This window comes from Humulus lupulus, chromosome 7 (assembly GCF_963169125.1).
Source record: "Humulus lupulus chromosome 7, drHumLupu1.1, whole genome shotgun sequence".
Lineage (NCBI taxonomy): Eukaryota > Viridiplantae > Streptophyta > Magnoliopsida > Rosales > Cannabaceae > Humulus > Humulus lupulus.
Window position 1 is genome coordinate 3,378,848 of NC_084799.1, and position 11,189 is coordinate 3,390,036.

At 35.4% G+C, this 11,189-nt stretch overlaps 2 protein-coding genes across 5 annotated transcripts; one reads left to right on the forward strand and one right to left on the reverse strand.

The window, feature by feature from the left end:
• The first annotated feature begins 1,439 nt into the window (after positions 1 to 1,439).
• On the forward strand, positions 1,440 to 5,712 carry LOC133790351 (probable pectate lyase 4). Of its 4 annotated transcripts, none has more exons than XM_062227957.1 (7): positions 1,440 to 1,638; positions 1,736 to 1,812; positions 3,070 to 3,358; positions 3,866 to 4,217; positions 4,314 to 4,524; positions 4,623 to 4,691; positions 5,283 to 5,712. In XM_062227957.1, exons 3-7 carry the CDS (start codon positions 3,103 to 3,105, stop codon positions 5,517 to 5,519), a joined length of 1,125 nt encoding a protein of 374 aa, XP_062083941.1. In that variant the 5' UTR covers positions 1,440 to 1,638; positions 1,736 to 1,812; positions 3,070 to 3,102; the 3' UTR covers positions 5,520 to 5,712. The 4 variants fall into 4 exon arrangements, with proteins under 4 accessions (XP_062083941.1, XP_062083939.1, XP_062083940.1 ...); XM_062227955.1 differs by having other exon boundaries at positions 3,082 to 3,358; XM_062227956.1 differs by having other exon boundaries at positions 3,097 to 3,358.
• Positions 5,713 to 6,778: 1,066 nt separating this feature from the next.
• On the reverse strand, positions 6,779 to 11,189 carry LOC133790352 (lipoxygenase 2, chloroplastic-like). The gene is made up of 9 exons (XM_062227959.1): positions 10,746 to 11,189; positions 10,345 to 10,637; positions 10,021 to 10,258; positions 9,187 to 9,540; positions 8,790 to 8,875; positions 8,554 to 8,667; positions 8,163 to 8,470; positions 7,786 to 8,052; positions 6,779 to 7,701 (listed from the first exon to the last, which is right to left on the reverse strand). The coding sequence occupies exons 1-9, from the start codon at positions 11,137 to 11,139 to the stop codon at positions 6,942 to 6,944; spliced, it is 2,814 nt and encodes a 937-aa protein (XP_062083943.1). The 5' UTR covers positions 11,140 to 11,189; the 3' UTR covers positions 6,779 to 6,941.

Genomic DNA, 11,189 nt, shown 5'->3' on the forward strand with positions numbered 1-11,189 from the left:
CTGCTTAATATCTATGTTATTATATTCAATTTTTTCTTCATCAAAATTAAGTTTATGAGTCAATTTGCATTTTTACAAAACACAAAGTCAAAACAGGTAATTAAACAAAACAAATAGTCCAAAAAAATATAAACCCAAGCAAGATGCCTAATATACCAAAAATAATAACAAAATAATAATGGTAATACAACTAATCATAAGCAAGCACATGAGCTTTTGCAAGTTTCCAAAGCCAAATATCAGTAGAATGTCAGTTAGCCGTTGGTGTGTAGACTTCCTTCCATTGTGGCTGACCATCCATCAGTGGTCGGGTTAACTCAATGGCCACAGGCATTAGTGTCCCATATGGAGTTAGGAAAAATAAGGTTCGTGATCCATATAAGGTTCGACCTTCGAGTTTTCTTACTTTGCTCACATATGGTAGTAACACATTATGATAATCTAACAAGTACAACTTCTTTTCTCTTCTCGCCTGCAATTATTTTTAATAAATTATTGGAGCATCACAAGTATGGATGCACATTTTCCTCATGGGGACAGGGCCTCATAGGAACCCATCGCTAATGGGGCGGAGAATTCCTGTCTAAATGGGATGAGGCGGGGACGAGAATAATTTTTAATCCCCGAATATCAAATAGGGCAGGATCCGTTTAAATTTTTATATTTTTTTTGTAATATTTTATATGTATTTTATATCGTTTTTTAGTAAATTTTTTAATTTTTTAATATTTTAAATTTTATTTAGGATAAATATTATAAAATATTTTAACTTACATATAATTTAAGATTTTAATTTTAAAATTTTAATTTAAAACTTATTTTTTAAATAAATGAGTTCCTTGTGGAGATTTTCCGCCCTAATAAGAGATTCCCCACCCCGCCCCTGACGGAAAATAAGTGGGGATGGGACAGAGACATGAATTAAAAATATAAATGAGAACAGGGACGGAGAGAACGCTTCCCTCCAATTTCACGCCCCGTGTGTATCTCACTAATCTCAAATTGTTATTCGCAAAACAAATAGTCAATATATAGGCAGAGTATGTTAAAGTATAGTCGTAAGCTTTAAGTTGTTGCTCAACGATTTCTGTGGCCATTCCTACATGGTCCAATAGTCACAACATTTATTAATTTGGTACCAAAAGTTAATTTTACAGTACTTTGTCAATCCAAAAGTTCACTTGAGTTTTCGAGAGAGATTATCATAAAAACGTACCTTAACTAGTTGAAGACAGCAAGGGTTGAGATTGTCCACTAATTAAGATTAAAACAAAATGTTTGTTAGTGTTGAAAATCGATCAAGATTAGTTAATATAATTATAGGCATATGGTAAAATAAACCTTTTTTAGTATCATTTTGTAAAATTGTCTTATATTGTTAGTTCTTTCCAAAAATAGCCTTACACAATCGATCATATCATAACCAAACTCCATAACAAAATAACACTATTTTGCAAAATATATTATAAAATTGTCTGATTTTTTGGAAGCCATAGCTCTCTGCCTCTGTACTCTCCACGACTGAGCTCTCCGCCTATCGATTCCTCTTCCCTCTGCCTCTCCACGTCTCTGCTCTCCGCCTATCTAATCTCCGCTTCCCCGTTACGATTTGGCTCTCTTGTGGCGCTGTTGTCATTTGTAAGTTTTAATTTTGTTTGATTTTTTCTTTGATTTTTTTTTATTCTCTGCATTGGCTGATTTCGATTGGTTTCTGTATTTGTTTTGGTTTTTTGAGATGCTATTGTTGTTGATGGTGGCTTACAACTGGTGGCAGCGGAATGGATTGTAATGGCTTAGAGATTTTTGGTTGAGGTATATATATTATCTTGTTTGATCAAAATCCCCAATTCTGAGGATTCATGATGATTTGGGCTTGCTGAAGCTTATTTTGTTATTCTTTCATGTGTGCAAATTACTTCAGATGCAACTAAATAGTTATTATATGCTTTCATTATGAAGATGCACAAGCATTAGTTTTTCTTTGATTTTCGAACCTTAGAGAAAACCATAATGGGTATGCCGACATTTTTAAGTGGTTCCTTCACAATTATTTTGCTCCTACAAACGTACATTTCCACTTGAATTAGGTGTGCTTTTAATCAGATGTACATGCTTTTAAAAAGTACTTGAGTGTTATTCACGTGATCCTAATTTAAGTTGTTTAGTGGTGCTTTTTCTATTGTTTGGTTTAGTAGTTTTCAGAATAAAGTGGTCTCAAAGAGCAAAAGGGGAAAAAGAAAAAGAAGATCATCATTAACTTTCTTTGTTCATTTCATTAAAATAAATACAGAAATAAAAGCGCTCATCTTTGTTTATTTCATTAAAATAAATTTATCTCCGAACTCACTATCACACTCATTCTCTGATCGTATTGATATATTTGCTCCAACTTTTTCAAAGCATGTGTCTTGAGTGTCAATTTATTATTTGTGCTAAGACTAGGCGAAGAATTAAATGAATCAGTTCGCTTGACCAACCCGAGCCTCTAGTTCTTCTGATTTTGCTTTTAGTGAAGAAAATGAATGAATGTTTCTTTTATAATATGAAAGCTATAGGTAATTAGATTTCTTAAAACTCGGTTGAAAATTGATTTCATTTAGAATTAACTTTATTACAAGTCTATACTTTTAATTTTTTTTATCTGAAGTCTGTATTATTTTTACTATTATCTTTAAGTTAACCTGTTGCCCTTTTAATATCACTGAGAAAGTCGGAATTTGAGAATCACAAAAGTCGAAGATTTTTTTTTCATGTTAGTTTCTTATTCTTTAGTTGAATTAGAATTTTATCAAGGTATATTTATTAACAAAGGGTAGACAATGTTATTTGATTTATTAAACAGGGTCATGACTTGGTTTTGTTAGTTTATCTTCTTTCCTATTGTTGTTCTATTTTTCTCAAGTCTGTTTTGAATTTTACATTAATGATTAGTTATTAGATTTTAATGATATTGTGTTGTTAAAAAATTGTTATATATTGTCTTGTTTAAATTCTTTCAGTTATAGTGTAATGGGGTTTCAATTTCAATTTCAGTTTTTGAGTAACAGTGTGTCTATCGTAATAAATTAGATTTATTTTTAGAGCTTCTAAATGTAGCCATTAATGGGGAACAGTCACCGCAAACACCATAACAACACGCACAATCAGGGAGCTTTGCCTTTTAAATACGGTCCTTCACCACCACCACAAGTCCCAACCAGCTCAACCACTCCTTACCCTTCTCACATGGACACCTTCCCCTTCCCCTACGCTCATGTTGACTCAAACTTGCGAGCCCTAGCCTCTCAAGCTGAAGGTTTTGGCCGCTTCGCCATTGGTGGCCTCCATGGTTCCCTCTACCATGTCACCACTTTAGCAGGTCATCTTCTTACTCATTCACCCTCTTAAAAATTGTGTTTTGGGATAATCCCTTTTTAATGTGATTGAAATTTGAATGCAGTGATTTTCATGTGAAAGTTTTGTTTTTTAAATTAGAGGATTGTCGAATTTGGGAGATTTTTGTTGTTATGTTGGGGTGAGTCATTAGTCATTACTGTTTGTGTGTGTGAGTTTTTGTGTTGCTGTAGATGATGGCCTCCACGGTTCCCTCTACGATGCCACACTTAGCAGGTCATCTCTTTTTGTGTGATTATAATTTAAATGTAGTGATTTTCATGGAAAAAGATTTTGTTTCTTGAGTAAGAGCATTTGTTGAATTTCGGGGAATTTTTGTTATGTTTGGGCGATTTATTACTGTTTGTGTGATTAAAATTTGAATGTAGTGGTTTTTAGGAAAAGGTATTTGTTTTATTGAGTTAAAGCATATGTAGAATTTTGGAGAATTTTTGTTATGTTTGGGTGAGTCATTACTTTTGTGTTGCTGTAGATGATGGTCCTGGATCACTTAGAGATGGATGTCGTAAGAAAGAGCCACTTTGGATTGTGTTTGAAGTGTCTGGGACAATTCATCTTTCATCCTACTTGAGCGTTTCTTCGTTTAAGACAATCGATGGCCGAGGCCAGAGAATAAAACTTACTGGGAAAGGTTTGAGGTTGAAGGAATGTGAACATGTGATTGTTTGCAATTTGGAGTTTGAAGGTGGTAGAGGGCCTGATGTTGATGGCATTCAGATAAAACCCAAATCACAACATATTTGGATCGATAGATGCAGCCTTCGGGATTATGATGATGGACTTATAGATATAACACGAGAGAGCACTGATATAACCATCTCAAGGTGAGATATTGAATCCTAAACTAAACTCCCTAGTTTTGGGAATTGATTCTTTTAGCTCTTGGCTTCTCATTTTGTCTTAAACCATTCGCTTTTTAGGTGTCATTTTGCACAGCATGACAAGACGATGCTGATTGGAGCAGATCCCTCTCATGTTGGCGACAGGTGCATTCGTGTGACGATTCACCATTGTTTCTTTGATGGGACACGACAGCGGCATCCACGTGTTAGATTTGGAAAAGTTCATATTTACAATAACTACACCAGAAACTGGGGCATATATGCTGTTTGCGCCAGTGTAGAATCCCAGGTGAAGATAACTCTATGATTTGTGTTTGTCGATTGGTTTTGAGGATTTCATCTTACAACTGGTTGTTTTTGTGTCTTATTTCATGGCTTCCACAAAAGATATACTCTGAATGCAATATATATGAAGCAGGGCAGAAGAAAGTAGCTTTCAAGTATCTCACAGAGAAGGTATTTTGTCTTTTTTTTTTGTTTCATTGATACGCAAATGATTATATAGTGAGTAGAGAATTTCTCCGTTATAAACTGAGACTAGTGGATAAATGAAGGATATTCTTTCTTTTCCATAACTAGACATATATGAAAAGAAAAAAAAAAATCGACATTTCATTTCACACAATTATCAAATTTAGATTTTTTTTTTTGTACATGTAGAATTGGACAATTGTTTATAGTTGAAAGAGTAGTTATGAAGGGGGTAAAAGTGTTGGAATTCTATGGGATTGAAGATTAACATTGTTATGATCGATTAAAAGTAAAGTCTTTAAAATCCAAGAATGATAGATCAAATGGGTAGTGTTAGGCAGAGAATCTAACTTTAAAAAGGTAAAAGCTTCAAAGGTTCTCCAAATAGTCAGGATTGCAGTTTGAGAGAGTTATTCCAAATGAATGAGTGTGTGCTTGAGTTGTTATGGCACAACATGCAGCTTGTAAGGATTAACATTTATATGATTTGATTAAATCAGTCATTTCCCTTCCCATATTGACATGTATTTGAAAAAGGACAAGTAAAACTGATGGGTTGTTGTGATGGCTTCACAGGCAACTGACAAGGAAGTAGCAATAAGTGGCTGCATAAGATCCCATGGGGACTTATTCGTCTATGGAACTCAGGCAGGGCTGGTGGCCGAGACTGAGAGCGGTGGAACTGGCATGTTTCATCCTAGTGAATACTACCCCACATGGACTGTGGCACCACCCACAGATGCTCTCAAACACCATGTCCAACACTGCACTGGATGGCAGAGTGTTCCCCGGCCAGCTGATCATCTAAACTAGCCACACGCACACTAATCTAATTATCTATATATATATATATATATATTTATATAAATAGAAACTTATTATTTCTTATATGGTATTTTGGTGTTTGTAAGTAAAACTTGTCACTTTTATAATTATAACTCTGTACGAATGGTTTTGCTATCAATAAGACATAAATGAGATCTTTCTCACTTAATATTATTAATTAGATGTATCGTCATTTTAAATGTACACTATTGTGTTCATTTTATTTAAAACACTTGTTATGTAAACTATGAAAAAACCGACTTGTAGGATTAGCGGGGTTCCAAGTCTTATGCAATAGAGTCGTTTTACTAAATTTGAGTATAAGCTTGTTTTGCTAAACTTTTAATGTAAATCGCTGGTCAATTACATTATCTTTTTACAAGTTATCAACTATGTTTTGTTTTAAATTATTGAGATCTCAAGACTTTATCTTTTCTTTTAATGTAAATTGGTTTATGTTGAAAATACTTTGAAAATGTAAATTTTCGCCTTCTAATTAATCTCAATTTTCTTAACAGTTAGAAAACAAGAAAAGAGAGAAATGTAGAGATAATATATGTGTATGAAAGTGTAATGCTTAGCTCAAATGTAGCTGGAGCAGAGGGCTCTATTTATAATATTTGTGTACAAACACAGAATATTCATCAACAACAGTGGTGGAAAGATGAATAGCAACTCTGGGACCACCATTTTGTTACAAATGGTAACAAGCATATTTCATTTCTCAACATTTCCTCTTAATCACAGCGGGGAATGAACAACGCCGAGTTTGTCTATGAGAAATTGAAATCTTGTTGGTGTCAAGCTCTTCGTGAGGTAGTCCGCAATTCGATCATGAGATGATATGTACACTAGCTATATATTCATAATCAATTGGAAACGTATAGGCTCGATGAACTTTATAAGAGCAACTCCAATGAGAGTTGCTTAGAGGATTGCTTGTCAGTGGTGGGGTAGGTAGATGAGGTGGAGGAGATTGTTTTAAAAAGAAATTGGCAACGTTGCCCAACAGTGGCAACGTTGCCCAACAATGGCAACGTTGCTTTCATATTTGTTTTTTTTTCTTTCTGAAAATACAACTTAAGCCACTTGTAGTGTTGCTCCTATTATAGATGCTCTAAGGGACTCGATCAAGCACAAATTATTAGAAGCTCTTCCAATTTGCAATAATGTTTTGTGAGGACGAACACAAGAAGAAATGACAAATTAAATACAAAAGTACCAATTATAATTAATAGAAATGGACAATTTGAAATATTTTTCTTTTATTAATATATAATTTTCCATACAATTAATAATAATTGTAGGAATCTCATTTCGCACGCACAGTACCATATAAATTTGAAAGAGATCCGGTAGCCATTATTTAAAAATTATTGTTCATACATGCATATGGCATAATGTAACTATTTAAATGGAAATGCTGTAAGGGACACCCTTGTTAGTGACACCCTCCTCTGAAAAGGGCTTGAGAAACTCATAAGGCAAAGTCCCAGCTCCATGTCTGTTCTTGAGATTCTCATCATCATTCCTCTCATCAATAATGTCTTCAATTTTCTTGATCCTTTCTTGGAATCTCTTGAATGCACTATAGATATTAGGATCTTCCATCCATGTAGACTCGACATGATGCCCGAGATACTCCTCATCACTAGCATGAGTGGACAGTAAGTCAAGGGTCGCCATATTCTTCGCTGCTTGAAGCTGTGAAGGGAAGCACTTGAGAATTGTGTCTTCAGGATTTTCCTTGAAGGCTTTCCAAACATCAGGTCTTGACTCCTTATCTTCTGAAGGCATGGTGGTTCTCGTGAGTGATGGTCGGTTGGGAAAATAGGCTGAAAAGGCATATTGTCCGAAGTTGACAGCAGCATGGTGACCAGAGGCGATCCACGCAATGTTTGTCACAATGTCTATAAGGTCTTCGCGCGTCTTTAGCTCCGGCCAACCCTCCTTCTTGTCAGCATGACCGACTGTTCTGATCTCCTTCCACCATTCTTGTAGCTCTTCATCCCTCTCCACCTCGCTTGAGTTGGCATAGTAATGGTTAACATAGTCGGTAACCCATTGTTTAATGGCGTCCCATATCAGGAGACCATCGTTGGCGTAAGGGTAGTCTTCAATGGTTAGTCTAAGACCATGCTCACAAGTCTCGTCCTCAACCGCCATACCTCTACATTATGTAATCATGAATATATTACCATACCATATGAATATGTGTATATATTAGTACTTATAATAGTAGGTAGGTACGTACCTGTGGACAAGGTCCGCAGGCAAGGCTTGTAGATCAAATTGCCATTGTTTGTCATAGATAACAGAGCTAAGCTCGATACAATACTTTCCAGGTGAGAAAGTGCTTTCAATGACACCATCTGCATTAATCAGAGTTTTTCGAGCACGTGCATTAATCTCCATTGTGTACCTCAAATGTGGCTGCAACAATCTGTTGATCGGGTGCATCGCACTAAGTTGCCTATTTGTTGCAATAACATAAGGTTCTACTGCACAATGTGTTCTCAGCCTGCACCACAAGTAGAAAGAATTTTCAAACTAATTATCTTAGTACGTAGTATAACGATCGATATGGTAATAAACCAGAACCCTATTCACTATAGCTGAAATTTTGTATACCAGTGACTGACGAGCTGGTGAACACCAGCATCATGGGCAAGGACATGAGCTTTTGCAAGCTTCCAAAGCCAAATATCAGTAGAATGCCAGTTAGCCGTTGGTGTGTAGACTTCCTTCCATTGTGGCTGACCATCCATCGGTGGTCGTGTTAACTCGATGGCCACAGGCATTAGTGTCCCATATGGAGTTAGGAAAAATAAGGTTCGTGATCCATATAGTGTTCGACCTTTGAGTTTTCTTACTTTGCTCACGTATGGTAGTAGCACATCATGGTAATCTAACAAGTACAACTTCTTTTCTCTTCTTGCCTGCAATTATATTTTTAATAAATTATTGCATCACAAACTGTTATTCGCAAAACAAATAATCAATATATAGGCAGAGTATGTACATCGAGCAGAGTATAGTCGTAAGCTTTAAGTTGTTGCTCAACGATTTCTGTGGTGATTTTTGATTCTTGTGGACCGTAAGTAGCCTCGTCAAGTTCGCTCTTTAGTGGCCATTTCTGCATAGTCCAATAGTCACAACATTTATTAATTTGGTACCAAAAATTAATTTTATAGTACTTATTAATTAATCCAAAAATTCACTTGGGGGTTTTCGAGAGAGATTATTATAAGAACGTACCGTAACCAGTTGAAGGCAGCAAGGGTTGAGACCAGCAAGAGTTTGCCGTGCAAATTCTTCATCTCTAAACCAGAAGAACTTGTCCACTAATTAACATAAAAAAGAAGTGATTAGTAGTCTTAATTATAATTATACACGTTTGATCAAATCAAAATCTTTCGAATGTGATTTTGTAAAACAGTAATGCAAGACACATTTTTTACACACAATGATGTGTTTTAGACATAAATATAACGTGTGTGGTCAATTTGAGTGTGTCTCGATCATTATCAATTCTGTGTAAAAGAGTAATACTACACATACTCAAATAATCACAAACATTTTTTACACTCAATCAAGTGTAACTAATTTAGAAAATGATGAATATTAGAAATAAATGATATTAATTTGAACTTACTGTCGGCAGTGGGTGGTTGCTTAAACTTGATAACATTATCAACAAGACTTTCAGCAACCAAAACAGACGAGTATAGCTTAGTTCCAACATGTAATAAGAGCATTTGTTTGAGTGACTTGTCCCCTGATACAGATTTATCAGTAATCTCATAGCCTTCTTTGAACATCTTGTCTATATCAGTGAAATTTGGGAACTTTTCGTCGAACATGTTGTTTTCCAAGAACGGAATTATGTTTTTTAACGCTAACTCCATTCTCCTCGACCCAAAATCATTACTTTTCACTTCAGCAAATGTCTCATCTCGAGGAACATAGAAGTCCTTGTCCTCACTACCCCTTGACTCAGATGATAAGTCTGTACATACATATACATATATGTATACATTTTTATTAGTAAGTGCTGTCCTTTCTCCATTAATATATATATATACCGGATAATTCTTGGGTTTTACTTTAAGTTTTATCGGTAAGACTCTTCACATCTATTAACTCGTGAACAGTTTTTAGCGCGATTTTTTCATATATGACTGTATATATTGTAGTTGTGTAGGACATCTTACAAATTTTCAGAAAATTTTGAATAATTTATAGCATCAAATACTAGGTTCAAATATGTTGTTTTTCATGTAAAAAAATATTATTCACACGTGAAAATTTTTGATATTGTAAATTATACAGAATTTTTTGAAAATCACACTCAATACTCTGTATAACTATAATATAGACCATCATAACAAAAATCACATTGAAATCTGTTCAAAGTGGAGAACACTAAAATCACTGTAGAGTGAAAAATTCTCCTATAAATATATAATAGAGAGAAAATGTTACGTACCATTCTTGGCAGGGGGACGACCAGTTCTGCCACGTCGTGGATAAGGGTGCTGTGGACCACCAAGCACTGGTCTTTGGAGGTCAGTACTTTTATCAGGATCTCCAAGATCATTGTATACATCATAGTCATATACTCTCTCATACTCCTTCCTCTCTTCTCTCCCAGTTCCTCTCAATCTTTTCAGTTCTTCCTTTCTCAAATCCCTTAGCCCACTTGGTGTTTTCGATGGTAAATATGACTGCACATGCATATTATGTAATAAGTATATACGAATTAGATATGTATATGTTCGTCTTTGTTAATTTATATCATAGTTATTAATACCTTATCTGAGAAGAAGAGCCTCAACTGTTGATCGTGAGGGACATCGCGCTTAGATTGAACCCATGATTCGCACGAGAAGTTAACAGACTTATCATCAGAAGAGTGGTCATCGTATTTGAGTGAAATAGTTTTGACATATATCTCTCTTTCAAAATCGTTCTCTATTACAACAGCTCCCACCTCACCAAAATCCAGGGGAACATCAACCTTTGCTTCGTAGTTCATCACCTTATCTTTTTTCCCGGCTGTTTTCGATTCTGGGAAACACTTCTTTTTTCGTTGCTTTCCCGTTTCTAAATTTAAAACCAGTACACAAACATAGATATATTACAATAATGGGGCAATAAGGCTTTAGTCTGGAAATCTATAACATATATATATATATATACGTACGTACGTACCAGGATCTTTTTCAGCACTAATAAGCTCAACACTGAAATTAGCCACACCAAGAAAGTCATTGGTTCGATCCCTTAAATCCTGGGCTTTCTCTGAGAGTACTTTTGGAGCCGTTTCACGTTGGACGACCACACTAACTGTACCCTTTTTTGTGGCTGTTTTCTCTCTCGATGATCTCAAACGGTCAAGTAAGCTAGCTTTTATTATGTGGCCACGAGAGAAGGCAACACGAAGGTTTTTCTTAGTGCCACTACTGTTGTTTTTGGAGTGAACTAACAGTGATGAGTTGAAGGAAATTGGAGATTGGAGTGAGCCATTTCCATGGATGAATGGCTTGTTGAGAAGGAGACTGGTTTGGCGACCCTGCTGATTAGCTACTACTTGGGGCTTCAACATCTTATTCTGTCTTTCTTTTTTTTTTCTTTCTCTCTAGACTCGTTGCGATT

Excerpts from the sequence above, each read along its gene's own strand:
- LOC133790351 (XM_062227957.1), top strand. The coding sequence starts at position 3,103 with ATGGGGAACAGTCACCGCAAACACCATAACAACACGCACAATCAGGGA. Across the intron at positions 3,359-3,865 it reads CCATGTCACCACTTTAGCAG|ATGATGGTCCTGGATCACTT; the intron begins GTCATCTTCTTA and ends GTGTTGCTGTAG. Across the intron at positions 4,218-4,313 it reads ACTGATATAACCATCTCAAG|GTGTCATTTTGCACAGCATG; the intron begins GTGAGATATTGA and ends TTCGCTTTTTAG.
- LOC133790352 (XM_062227959.1), bottom strand. The coding sequence starts at position 11,139 with ATGTTGAAGCCCCAAGTAGTAGCTAATCAGCAGGGTCGCCAAACCAGT. Across the intron at positions 8,876-9,186 it reads GCAACCACCCACTGCCGACA|TGGACAAGTTCTTCTGGTTT; the intron begins GTAAGTTCAAAT and ends TATGTTAATTAG. Across the intron at positions 7,702-7,785 it reads CCTGCGGACCTTGTCCACAG|AGGTATGGCGGTTGAGGACG; the intron begins GTACGTACCTAC and ends TACATAATGTAG.